The sequence below is a fragment of the Carcharhinus amblyrhynchos genome, chromosome 3, assembly GCF_965287045.1.
Source record: "Carcharhinus amblyrhynchos chromosome 3, sCarAmb.v2.hapA, whole genome shotgun sequence".
Taxonomy (NCBI): Eukaryota; Metazoa; Chordata; class Chondrichthyes; order Carcharhiniformes; family Carcharhinidae; genus Carcharhinus; species Carcharhinus amblyrhynchos.
Genome location: NC_137326.1, coordinates 33,267,484 through 33,282,164, shown reverse-complemented (window position 1 = coordinate 33,282,164; position 14,681 = coordinate 33,267,484). Strand labels below are relative to the sequence as shown.

General features: G+C 40.1%; 1 protein-coding gene across 2 annotated transcripts in view; it reads right to left on the bottom strand.

Moving 5' to 3' along the window:
- The window catches only part of LOC145338627 (receptor-type tyrosine-protein phosphatase gamma-like), a 693,461-nt gene that overhangs the window by 616,694 nt on the left and 62,086 nt on the right, over positions 1–14,681 (bottom strand). For both annotated transcript variants that reach the window (XM_080183016.1, XM_080183007.1), the window contains exon 2: positions 14,475–14,579. In XM_080183016.1, the coding sequence (XP_080039142.1) occupies positions 14,475–14,579 (105 nt within the window). The remainder of the gene's footprint in view (positions 1–14,474; positions 14,580–14,681) is intronic.

Below are 14,681 nucleotides of genomic sequence, written 5' to 3'. Positions count from 1 at the left end.
AATTCTAAGTGATCTCTTGGTTCCAGCAACAGTGATATCATCAAGCAGGTTTAGCATCATGTTACATTCTCAAAGACAAGTAAAAATGTATCGACTGGGTGTAATTTTGCCAAGTGTCACCGTGGGCAGGAAAATCAGAGGGTAGCCTGCCTCTGCCATGCCATGTTTTTTTGCCATATTTTTAAACACTTTTCCCAAAAAAAAATAAATGGGGCAGGTCCTACCACGTGATGCTTATGGACCCCTCCCTGCCAGCGGAGCTCCCCCAATGCAAACAAATAAAAATTGAAACCTCAGTCTCACAGAACCCTCATTCTCCAACCCTTCCCTCACATAACACCACCCTCTCCTACACCACAGAAGAAAACATCCATGCAGCAGCCCCCGCCCCCCCAAGCATTTTCTGGGCCTGACCCTCTCCCTCCTTGGGGGCTGTACTCACCTGTGGGTTCTGTTCACTGTAGGGGATTCTTTCATAATTCATGTTGGTGTGAAGGAATGGACCATTTAGTGCATGATACCCATTAGGTGCAATGTTCTGATAATAACAGTTAAATTGTAACAAATGGAAATCCTGACTTTCAAAGTTGTATAACTGTCACATCATTGGGGGGATGAGGCAGAATCGACCAAGGCAATCCTACTGGCTAAAATCTGTTCTGGGATTCCTGCTTGATTCTCTTCCCTCTCTGCCATTCCCTCTTCAACATCACATCTGGAGGAGCAGGAAACCAGTGACAACGATTTCCAGATTTCCTCATTTAAGTGAGCATGTGCAGACACCAGAGGTTGCTGTCAATTTCACAGCTGAAATGACGGCGACTGGTAATGGTTTATGGTTGTTACAACTGTTAAATCTGGACCTGTATTTTATATGTGTCACACAATGAGCATCATCTTGTCATTTATCTTTGAATATAAACAAGTCCATTATTCATTCAGCATAGTCCATTTACTACCTACAGAACTTTGTGTGACAATTTGCTAGAAACTAGAAATCCATTCCTTTGATAGGACTGCAACAGTTGTTGCAGAAGGAGATCGTAAAACAAAACTAATCTCTCCACCCCTGATGTATTCAAAGCATCTTTATTGTGACTTCATCTTCTGAATATGAAGGATACAACTAACTAAACCAAAAACAAATCTTTTCAGGAAACCAAACTAATAGACACATATTGCTGATCAAGCCACTGAGCTGGTGCTTATAATACATTTCCTTGGAACTGCTTGCACTGCTGTAAATTGTTAAGCCAAATGATTTGTATTTTGTTGCTTACCAACATCATTGAATTAAGGCTGCAATAAATATAAAGATGCAATTTTCTTGTGCACTTGAGAGGTTTGTATTAAAATTGGAAGAATTGTTATTTCCAGTTGAATGACGTACGTAGTTGAAAGAAATACAAACTGAAAGGAGTCACACAAGAATGTTTTTAGAAACCAAATTATTGAAGTGAACCAGGACATTATGTTCTGGAAAAAATATGTCTTAGCATTTACAAAATAGATAAACCATGACTGGAAGGTTTTAGTACATTGAGAAGACTTCTACCTGAAATTAGTATCCAAATTAATCAGGCTTCCCAACACATTGTGTAAAGTTATTTCCACGTTGAATTAATATCACTTAATAGAAGTATATCATTGGAAAGAGTGACCAGCAGCTTCATTATTAACATGTCTGAACATGAACATTTCCTGAAGACTTGGATATATGGCATCCCACTGTGTAAAGTGGTTCTAGTTAGCCTTTTAGGTTTCTTCTCTGCAAACAAAAAATGTCATATTCCTCCTCTGAGACTTGGCCTTTGCACACATTTTCCACCATTTACTTCTGAATCATACATAGAGCCGGAATTGTGCATTTGAAGTGATTGTGGAATAGATTCTCAACAGAATAAATCTAGCATTGCAGATCAGCTGCACATTATTGAGACCACCCGGCTTCATTTCCATTAAAATCAATGGAAATAAGGATTGAGGGATTTCTATAATGAATGGTTGATTCACAAAAGTGGTTTTATATCTGTTGGCAAGTTGAATATCCAAGTCATGTGCTGCTTTTGGGATAAATTGGCCATTTCTCCAAAAAGGCCACAGTTTTGCTGCCTTTTATGTGACAAAAAGTGAGCAAACCTAAATGATTTAAAATCAAAACTTTTGAGATTAAAGCAAAATATCTCACATATATAACAGTTTCTGCCTGACTGCAATTTTCTAATTAGTCAGTGGGTTGTATTGGTGGATGGAGCTGGCACCCAGCACACAGCAGAGCGATCTGGTCCACAGTAGATCTGTTCATCATTTTCACAAATACAATGAAAAATGAGGTCTCTATACTCTCTGAAGGATATATTAAAATTGAGAAAGATCTAATCAACACAAAATCAAACAGAGATAGACAGGTTAAATATGGCCAGTATTGAAAAGAGAGAGACAGAGGTAAAATATGACCAAGGATAGAGAGATTAACGTATAGTCAATGTAGTATAGGAATTGCAGAGTAAGAGCCATTTTAAAAGTAGGACAATTCCTGTTAGGTATGTGGATCTTTGGTTTCTGAGTGTTTTGTTAGGTCCAGTGAAGTTTTGCACCTGTGGGCTGAAAGATATTGAGATAGTTGCACTATTAAAATATATCAAGTATTGTTTCATGATTAAATAAAAAGCAACGGTAAGAGGGGAAGTGGGTATTTGGTGTAAGCAGAGGCATTTTGGTGACTGGTACTGAAAAGATTTAGGGTCAGAATGTGATTAAAAAAAGCTTTGACATCACAGAATTTAAAGAGAAAAAAAAGGGCCTGTGTAAAATCTTATTTGGTTACACAATTTCTCATTTAATCACGTTTCCTAATTAGTTGGCAGGTTGAATTTGCCGATAGAACCTGGTACATGCACCTCACTAACTGGTGCTGGGAGAGGCAAGAAAGGAGAAAACTTGTGGGGAAGGGAGGTAGGAAGATGGTGGGGGAGCAAGACAGTGAGGAAATGGCATGAGAGCAAAGGGAAGAACGGGTTGGCATAGTGAGGAGTTGGAACAGCCTAGGAGGAAGTTTGGAATGTGCTTTGGATGGCTTGGAAGAATGGGAATGATATGAGAAGGATAAAAAGAATGGGAAAGATATGGCATGAAAGAGACTGTACAAGGAGGAAGGAATGACATGGAAAGGAGACTAATTTCACTGCAAATGATTTGCAGATCTCTGCTTGTATCCAATTAAAGTCCATTTATCATTGTCACAAGTAGGCTTACATTAACACTGCAATGAAATTACTGTGAAAAATCTCTTAGTCACCACATTCCAGTGCCTGTTTGGAAACCAGAGCACCCAGGAGAATCCCACGCAGACAGGGGGAGAATGTGCAGACTCCGCACGGACAGTGCTCTGATCTGGGAACAGAACCCGAGTCCCTGGCACTGTGAGGTAGCAGTGCTAATCAAATGTGCTGTCCTACCTTAAGATCTTTGTTGTACAATTCCCCTGATGTGACCATGGTCTTGAAAATGGGAAATTCATGAAATGAAATCTTTACAGGTAAAGAAACAACTGTGAAAAATAATTATGATTTCTTTATTTAACTGAGAATATGAATCTTGGATTCAAATTGAAAAGCCGAACCTCAAGAATAACAATCTGTGGATTTATTACCTGAGCAAATTGGTGTTGGGTCAAATAGATCGGAGAGTTGAATTCACAGCTTAAAGAGTGTTGTGCGAGACAGGGGCTTAAATGGAGGCTGGAAGCGGGAACTAAGATTGTTGAAAAGATTCAAGTGAGGAAAATGTATAAATCTAAACTGAAAAATCAAGGTCACAGAGCAGCTTAGTAGTTTAAGTAAAGATAGGAGATTGTGACTGAAAGGGACAAAAAGTTTCACCATAATCATGCATGAGCAAATAAAGCCAAAACAGGGATAAATTATAAAAAGCTAAAATTAGAGATGCATTATCTGAATGTATAAAGCATTTGTAACAAGGTAATTAATTAATGGCACAAAATAGAGATAAATCTAATTAATCTAATAGCTTATTCCAGAGACCAGGTTGGGAAGTAAATGTTTCAATGCATTTTATGCTTCGAAAAAACAGACAAAACGGTAAACTTGCAGGGATAGCCTTGATGATAATCAATGACATAAGGGCAGTAGTTAAGTCAGATCTTGGCTTCGAAGAACATGGGGTAAAACCAGTATGGTTAGACATGAAAGATAACAAAGGTCAGAAAATACTGTGCAAGCTGGATTATAGGCCTTCAAACAGTAGCTGAGACCATGTTCCATGGGATTCACAAAACTGCATTCCTGCCCCTAATTACCGGCACATTTCCAATTCTTCTGTAAACCACTAGTTTCACTAAGCTGCACTGCCCCTGGGTTTCTCTGAACTCCGGTCTCTTGGCTACACCGAGCTGTGAATGACTCCCAGGACTGTTTCTGAGCCATAATCCTTCCACCAGCTTCTCAGCTCCCAAGGACCTCTCCTGAGCCCCAACTACACTGAATAACTTCCAGAGCTTCTATGTAAGTTGCAAACCACATTGCATCTCAACTGCGACTAACTCTCTCTTCCAGAAACAACATCGATTAATTGAAACCAAAGATTCTTTTTAAGCTCCACCCATCTCCATGGCAACATAGCCTTTCAGGGTTTGCACAATGCTTTTAAACAAATTTAGCTGCAACTCCCAAAACTCTCTGGACTGTATTTCTTTGCAAACAGCGTTGACATTTGGGGAAGTGTAATCCAGACAGAAGTTTTGGGAGTTACAGCTAAATTAGTTTAAAAGCATTGTGCGAACCCTGAAAGGCTACATTGTGATGGAGATTGTCCGATTTTGTTCGTACCCTCCTGACTGCCCGCGAGAATGGAGAATTTGGTGCTCAGTCAAAACTCCATTCACTGCAGCAGCACTGGAGAATCCCAGCCACAAACGAGGTCAGTTTTTTTGGCACGTCTCCAGTTCTCCAGCTAAATAAGCCCACCTGATGTTTCATAGTTCCATTTCTTTGACTTTGATTCTCTTAAAATGAACCTGACCTGTATTTTCTTTTAGGTGTTCTGGCAATCTCTAAATAACCTGGAAGCATGCACCCAACAGCAGGGTGGAGAGCCAGTGCTCCAGACAGGGCATGGGACCCTGCCTCCTACCTAGGTGCAGGTTCAGCAAATGACTCGCCTGTAGAAGAATTCCCCACTCTTGCTTCTCAAGCACAAGTTCAACCTAGGTTCTGCAAAGGAACATAAACATGTTAACTGAGCAGGCAAGAAAGTGCAAAATTAAGTATAACGTGGGAAATGTAAAGATAAATGGGAGGAAAACAGTAAACGTGATGCTTTTAAGTGGAGTCAAACTATAGAATGTTGAGGGATTTGGGTGTCCAACAAGTTAGAAACCAATTAGGAAGGCAAATGGTATGTCGGTCTTTATTGCAAGCAGATTGCAGTACAGATTAAGAAGTTTTGTTGACAATTGTGCACGGCTTTGGTGAAACCACAACTGGTATACGGTGTCCAGTTCTGGTCTCCATACCCAAGGAAGGATATACTTGACTTAGAGCGTGCAATGAAGGTTCTCCAAATTGATTTTTGAGGCAAGAGTGAATTCCTTGAGGAGAGTGGATAGAATGTCCCTAGACTCTTCAGAGTTTAGAAGAATGAGAGGTGATGTCATTGAAATGCTCAAAGTTCTGAAAGGGCTTGACAGCTAAAGTCATAAAAAGGAAGCATAACAAATAAATGTTGAAATTAGATAAAAGAGACAGAAATAAGTTTTAAAAAAATTAAATCTCCAGAAATGAAACTCCATGATTTTAAAAGTTTGTTTTTCATGCTAAAGGGGTTGTTTGACAGTAATTACGATTTATTGCGTGATTGGAAATTCACTTCCACTTAAACAGGCAATCCCTAACATTATCTGGGGTGTTTCTTAGGTAAGTACTGCAAATTCACACCCTTGCATATAACTCAATGCCAATTCTATTTGAGAAGTCCTGGGCTTATAGAAAGCACGTGAATTGGATTGCAACTTTCAGATGTGTGTTTTACTATAGATGCCGGAAGTTGCTGTCCAATTTATTCCAGAATAATGATGAACGCAGATAGCTTCACCATGATTATTATCGCAAAATCTGGGCGAATGTATGAATGAGAGTACAATTCTGTAAAAGCTTGTGGAACATAATTTACCCAGACAAAATTTAGTTCTTTAGGTGCTTATAAATCTGATATTGATAAAATGTCACCTAAGCATTTACATAATAAAGATTATAAATTGAAAACTGAAACAATAAAGCAAGGGATTATGTCCTCTGGTGTAATTTTTGAAGGTATTTTAATTTTTTTGTTGACTGCATCTTTACAAAAGGAAATATTACTTACGATCACACAGAGTGGTCCATAGAACTGTCAATGCTACCAATGCAGACTGATCCTAAAGTGCACACCAAGAGATTCCTTTGTAACTTCCTTTGAAGAGTATGGCATTGTGTTAAACTGCCGCAGAATCTTACCTGTCACTTTTGCAATCTAAGATGGCTTTGAAAAAAGACTAGGATTGCCTGTCAAAGCACTGTGTGGGTTACACAACAACACATTATCTAGATTAGAAAATGGGGCATGCCGTAAATCCAGAAAGACTTGTCACAATTTAGGAGGCATGTCACAATAAAGTTAAAATTCTATCAACCCCGTCCTTCCCTCCAAACAGGGTAGATTATGTGGTTACCAAATGGGTGGTACTAAATGGAGTCTCACCCATTGGCTGGAAAGCTGGTGAAAGCCTCATGCACCTCTTTTAGGGAAGTCTCACTGAATTGGATACTTAATTGGACAGTGGCAGACCTTCTCCAGGATCAAGCACCACATAGGCAGAATTCCTGCCCTGTGAAGGCTGCCGGCCAGACAGGGGCCAGCAGCTGGCAAGGATTAGTGACAGCACCAGGGAGGTGGTGGCTGCTGCCATTGATGTACCCATCCAAGGTCCAGGAGTGCGGAGCAACTTAGACACAGGTGAGGAATAGAGAGGGATTGGAGATGCAGAAAAGTGGAAAATAGGTATCTTATAGCGTGGGAAAACTCTGTTCTGATGCCGGATACCTTAACTGGGCGCTAATGCTTTTGACCAGGGAACCCTGCCTCAAAGTCCACAAACAAGTCACAAACACATGATATGCAAACCCACAAACATGGGTTTGCACATCATGCTCCCTTCATTGGAGAGCCCCCGCCAAAGGACCAGCAATGGGAGGAGGCCCCTAAGTGGGATTTGATTGCCAATTTAAGGCTTCAATGAATGGGGAGGTGGGAAAATTGTCCATAGGCTTTCGCACCAGGGATTTAATAAGGTGGAGGGAGGAAGGTAGCGAGGTTCCCACTCACCAACTTCCCACTTGACTAAATGCTCCCTGCCACCCCAGCAAATCTGCCACAAATAAATTTTAACCTATTTTGTTACAATTCTTAAATAAGAATGAAAATTATTATTTTTCCCTCAAACAGGAAAAATATAGTCAATGACAATGCAGTCAGGGTGTCAGCAACAGAACAATGTTCAGTCAATAACAAATTGATGGAAAGTTGCCAATTAATTCACAAGTTAAAACATCAGGTTAATGAAAAAAGCAACCATACCAGACAAGATTCAAATAAAACAATGTAAATAACCTATAGTGAATATTAATCTATCATAATACAGTTTCCCCACACTACCTTTTTATTTCACAGAGCTTATCAGTTTATGGTAGGAAATACTGTGCAGATTAATTCTTTATAGTGCACAAATTTCAAAATTAGCAATTATTTCCTAATTAGATGATAACAAGCACAAATCATAAAAATTAGAAGCATAAAAATCATCCCACATGCCTGGGAAGCAGTGATTACGCACATGATTCTTTTATCTCCCATAATTGCATTGTATCCAACTCAGACTACCAATAAGAAAACCTCTGTGCCAATATTAAAGACCTGATGTGAAACCAATTTGGGCATTATCAATCCATTCTGTTCTATCAGCAATGAGCTGTCCAAATGGTTTCATGGGATGTAACGTTCGCTGGTAAGATCAGCTTCTGTTGTCCATTCCTAATTGCTCAGGTGATGGTCAGCTGCTTTCTTGAATTGCTGCAGTCCATACTACTTCTAGGAAGGAAGTCACAAGATCTGGAGCCTATGCAATGAAAGAATGCCGATACAGTTCCAAGTCAGAATGGTATATGGTTTGGGGTGGAACATGCAGATGGTGATGTTTCTATGTGTCTGCTGCCCTGCCACTGCGCACTGGGCAGTGCCAAATGGGTGGGTCTGGCACAGGAGTGATCAGCGGCAGCTCCTGATCGGCGTGGGGGGTGTGGGGGGGGGTGGGCGGTGACAAGATCTCCCAGTACACCGTGTGTGCACAATACACTGAGAGACTCAGGGTGCCTGCTAAATAGAGCTTGGCAGAAACATGGGTTTTAGAGCCAGTGAAAATAGGCTCCACCGCATCCCCTACTGGCAAGAATTGCATCCTGGTACCTTTTTTTAGCTGAGTGCCATAAGATGTTTTTTTTTAAAAAAACTCACCTAAAAACATGTCTGAAAGTCTCCTATTTTCTTGCTTGTCCAGCACTATAATTTTTTTGGTAAGATTGACCCCTAGGCCTCTGACCTGCTCTTGTCGTTACAGTATTTACATGGCTGGTCCAGCTCAATTTCTCGGCAATTATAACCATCAAGATGTTGATTTGGGGGAATTCAGCAATGGTAATGCCATTGAATGTGAAGGGGAGATGGTTAGATTCTCCCTTGCTGGAGATGAGGTCATTGTGTTGCATGAATGTCACCTGTCACTTATCAACCCAATGTTGTCTAGTTCTTGCGGCACATTGGTACACCTGTTTCAGTATCTGAGGAGTCATGAATGGTGCTGAACATCGTCCAGTCATCAGTGAGCCTGATGAAGCAAAAATAACTGATGAAGCAGCTGAATATAGCTGGGCCTAAAACACTATCCTGATGAACTCCTACAGCAATGTCCTGGAACTGAAATGATTGATCTCCAATAGCCACAACCATCTTTTCTTACAAGTTTAGTTATTAGTCACAAGTAGGCTTACATTAATACTGTAATGAAATTACTGTGAAAATCTCCTAGCCACCACAGTCCGGTGCCTGTTCGGGTACACTGAAGGAGAATTTAGCATGGCCAATGCATCTAACCAGCTTGTCTTTCAGACTGTGGGAGGAAAGCAGAGCACCCAGAAGAAAGCCACGCAGACACAGGCAATGACCCAAGGCGGGAATAGAAATCGGGTCCCTGGCACTGTGAGGCAGCAATGCTAATCACTGTGCCACCATTTTCTATTTCAAGCCTTCATTTAATCAATGGTGCTATGGTAATTTATTTGTCCTTCAAATAACATCTCCAATTTATAACAAACTGTTGTGAATCTCCTTCAGCTTTCTGATTTTAACATCCCCGTGCATTATCATTTCTAACACAAATTTTTGAACATCTGCAATTTTTTTTTTAATGCAATTTCTAGATTTACCTCCTTCTATTTCCTCCTATCCTTTTTGTCAGAACATCTGGGCCCCAGTCTTAAAGCAATCTTGCAAAGTCAAGCAACACATACCTGACTACAGAATTTAAGTTTGTTTCCTTTTGAATTAATAACGTGATACAGTTAATGGCTAAGCACTGCAACCTGAACACATAAAACTGGTTGGGTCATTGTATACCATTTTAATTGCCTGTCTCATTATCATAATTTACCAGTTTTAACAGCATATTTTAATTCAAATTGAAAGTGGGACAATGAGCATAAATACAAAATTTTGTGCTTTCAATGTTCATTTTAACCCTTTTTGGCTTCAATAAGTTTGGTGTACTTTGCGTTTTCTGCTGATGAATTACCATTTTTATGATTGGTCCAACTGATATGATCCAACTGTTGAACAAACCAGGGTCTAATTCTATTGGCTATATGATTTTAACTCTTGAAAGGTAACTGTCCCATTCACAATTATCAGTCAACTGATTTCAAAATCCACACTATTGATCATCTAATCCAGTAGCACAGTGATTAGCACTGCTGCTTCACAGCTCCAGGGACCTGGGTCCGATTCCTGGCTCAGATCACTGCCTGTGTGGAGTTTGCACATTCTCATGTCTGCATGGGTTTCCTCCGGGCGCTCTGGTTTCCTCCCACAGTCCAAAGATGTACGGGTTAGGTTGGTTGGCCGTGCTAAAATTGCCCAGTAGTGTCCTGAGATGCGTAGGTTAGAGGGATTAGCGGGTAAAATATGTAGGGATACGGGGATAGGGTCTGGGTGGGATTGTGGTCGGTGTAGACTCGAGGGGCCAAAGGGCCTCTTTCTGCACTGTAGGGTTCTATGATTCTATGATAATCCCATTCCCACTCCCCTGACTATGGGTAGCCTGCATCTAGTTCCACCCTCTTGCAGTTTTCAGTCATGAGATAAGTAGTTGGTTTGTGCTGATAAATACTACTAGAGATGAGGCAAGCTTGAAGCTGTTGTCTCTGTGCCAGGAATGAAAGTGTTCTGGATGCAACAGTTTTTGTTTATAGAAGTGCTACTCAGACAACACAGTCAGTGACGCCAGAGCTGTGGGAGGTCTCATTTTACACAAGCTCAACTCGGTCACAGGGTGATTAGCCTCAGATCTTCCTAACACTATGTTACAAAGCTTTCATTTCTTTCCTATAGTCAAATAGTCATTACATAATGTTTTCCTTCTCTGAACTTTACCCTTGGTTTATAACAACTATCATTAGCTCATTAGAAAAGTAAATTATGCTAATCTCAAACGAAGCTCTCGAGATCTGTAACTGTTGAAATTGGTCAGAATCTCTGAAAAATGCTATCTGTGCAGTCACAGAAGAAATCATCAGAAAATTTAGCTTATAAACACATGTACTAAAATGCATCATATTCTCAGGCTTTTAGGTAATGAGCAATTCAATGATTTTTTAAAAAACCTTTGAAATACACTTGTATTACTTTTATGTACTTGTATGTTATAAATAAGTTTTAAATATTTTCCAATGGAAAGCTATTATTTCCTTCCGATTGCCAGCTGTTGCTTTACTTTGCTGAAGTGTAATGTGATAATCTCTCTAATCTGCCCCCACTCCTCCAGTTTGGGATGATAAATGTATCATCCAATGTTCACCCTCTAGATTCACTTCATTTATCAGTTCAAAATAAAAACACACGTCTAATTAGGTACCACTAATCAGGTAAAATTGTCAGTGATTGATGACTAAGAAATTGTTATCTGGTACATATAAAAAGCAAGATTGGCTATTCACTATCAGAAACAAGAGGTTCATCAATAGATGTTGCAATGTAACTAAATTCAATAAACTGCCTGCAATTTCCATCAGGACGATAAAATGTTACTTCGCCACAAATTCATATGAACTAATGCATGGAAAAATATGCAATAAACTTCATTGCTTCTTGGAAAATAGCTTAGCTGTGCTATTTGCACCTTACAGGTTGAATTTTACGCACGCGTCAGTGGCCTCACTCCTAGACACTGAATTGTGGGCGGGCCCATCCCTGCATTGCCAGCTCGCTATGTAGCCATTTAAAATAAGTTGGGCTGTTAATTGATTTGCGTCCTCATTGGAGAATAACTATTGCTTCCAAGAACTGCCAACTGACCAAACGGGACAGCAGCTTTCTTGTCACAGAAGCATCACAAGGGACAGGAACCATTACTGCGGCTGCAGGCAAACAAAAAGAAGAAGAGCAGCATTGGAGCCAAACTAGGTCCAGGGACTCGTGGGGTGAGGATGGCAGACTCTGCCAACTGATGATAGGGAACAGGATCAACAGGGCAGAAAGGGAAAAGAGGTAAACATGGGAGTGAGGAACACTTACAGGGGAGGGGACCAGTACTGATGGGTACAAGATACCCAGATAGTCTACAACAACACCTCCCACCCCTCCACCCGCTCCCCCAACAATACCTGGCATCAGCTTTCCCGTCCTCCCTGTTAATTGGCCACTGAAGGGTTTCAATGGGCCCATGGATGGCCAGGTTATCAAAACATCTCCCCAAGTACAACTAAAACACATGTGCAGGCAAATGCCAATTTTACTCAATTGTATGCCCCCTCTGCTTGCCATCCTGCCCTTGAGAGAAGAACAACATTCTGGCCTTCATTTCACTTAGGCATTGAAGAACAATTCAATGCATGCAATATGGTTAGGATTGGTAACAGCTCTTCACATAATCAAGATCCGCTGGATTTATCAGGAAAGTAAACAGAGATAAAACATATTCAGATTTGAAGATGCAAGCAATGTAACAGAATTATTTTCTTCATATTTCATCAAGATTACTGACATGAAAGACTTAGGCCTCACAGGCACCAGCAACTTCACTGCAATGAATTGTACCTGCAACACCTTGATCAATTATGGCTTTATTTAATGTAACTAATTTGTTCATCTGCTTGTAAAAAGATAAGCATGTTGGCACACCAGGTATAATACCAGTGAAGTAACACTATTCAAACATACGTTGCAATGTTCTTTCTAAATGGTAAGCTAAGAGAATAGAATGGACAGCTCAGTTTCCAAGTGACATTTTGAATAAAAAATAAGCAACTTGTGACTTTCGTTCATTGGATCATTTTTGAAATATATAGGGCACCAACCATTCACACTACACTCCTGCTGCAGTACGATGGGAAAATCCTGCAGTGAACGATCATAAAATCTCTACAGTGCAGATTGGTTTATCAAGTCTGCACCAACTTTGAAAGAGCATCTTATCCAGGCCCACTCTCCCTGTCCTATCCCCATAACCCCAGGCATTTACTATGAATCCACCTAGCCAACACTTCAAAGTTTAATTAATTTCAGCAACTAAATTTTATTGTATGAATTTGATGTTTGTAAATTTAGTAGCATTTTCACTTTTGAATTAAAACAATGTCACCATATAATATTTTTCTTCAGAAATAAGTTTGTAACAAATCCATAAATGCTTAACTAAAAAGTCATCATCTACTGGTGAAAAAAACAAACTTGTTTGTAGGACTTCATTTAGAATCAGTGCTAGGGTAGATTTTCATTCTTGGATCTCAATCCATAGTTGAGGTGAAATACAGGCCAGGAACCCAAATATGCCAGCAATAGGACTCCAAAGGAGACGTGAGGAGATGATTCTAGAAGTTCATCCAATTAAAGGCTGCAGGTGAGCTCCGTAGCTAAAAGAGTCAGTTGCAGCACCTGAGGTTCTGAGCCACTGGCAGCCCTATCAGAAGAGATGCACAATATTGAAAAAGGTAGGAGAATGGGAGATCATCTTACGATGGAAGCACCTACTGGTGATTTTAAAAGATTTTGTAAAGAATGGAGACTGCTGTGAGGCCAAAACCATCACAGGATGGCCTGTGGGCACATCTGTGGGTCTCTACCAATCATAAATCTGGGGCGGGGAGGGGGGAGGAGGAAATTAAATGAGGTATTGATGCTCTGCCCTGTCCTCCTCGTTCTGCCACTAGAAATCTGTCTCCATCCATTAGTCAGGCTTCCGCCTCTGTCAAGGGCCTGTAGAATATCTGGAAAATTCTGTTCAGTGCCCTCAATGGATACCTGAAGTGACCTAATTGGCTACCTAACTCTGGCTGGCAGATGGCTGTCATTCCTTCCCGAACCGCCTCCATGAAAATACTGCACATCTTCCTTTTATTTATTTTTCAATTTCACCATCGCAGATACAAAGACATTAGCTATTCATCAAACGCAGATAGTTCAACATTTATTTTACAGTCCCTTCTACTCAGCATAAATATGTAAGGATAAACTACTGAAACATTCTATTGTGGAAGATATCTTCCTAAAATAATGAAGGTGTGTTTGAGAGGAAATGCCATACTTAATACTCAAGTGGATTCTACAACATCAAAAACTTATTTACCAACTAACATGAGCCTTGTACTGTCAGAACACATGTCACAGTATTGATGCTAGAACTGTGCTTTAATAAACAACGCCTTACAATTTACATCCCTTTAAGCTACAAAAACATCAATTTGCTTTGTTTGTTCAGACATATTTGTGGTGGTTAAAGAAAAGCCATGAGTACAATTGAGCAACTGGCTGTTCCAGATTGTTACTGCACACAACACAAAGATGTTTATCTTTTCAGTGGCCCCAGAGACAACGTCATGAATGAGCAGTGTGTAAAAAGTTCAACTGCATCTTCACAACTACTTCTGTTACACACCCAATGGCCCAAGCAATAAGAAATTAATAATATCATAATTCACACTGGGCCATCAGGGACATAATGAGTCATGGTTCACTGTTAGAAACCTTCAGACTAGAGGCTAATGAATCTCCAAGGTGAGGATTCAAAAGCCACAAAGAGTGTTTCCTTACATGGAGGAGTATTTCATTATCTACTTCACCATTGTATCCTTTGTTTATCATTCTGTTGCTCTTACCTGAATAGGCCCAGTATGGATCCCCAGATTCTCTACGTCTGCGTACATGAATGACATTTTCAAACTCATTCTCCTGTAGCGATCCAACGTGATCTTCTGTCAAAGCTAGGAAAAAACAAAATGTAGATAATGTAACTGGCGTTGCACTGGATTTATTTTGTAAATTTTCCACATAATACGCTCGCAATTTGGAAAATAATAAACACA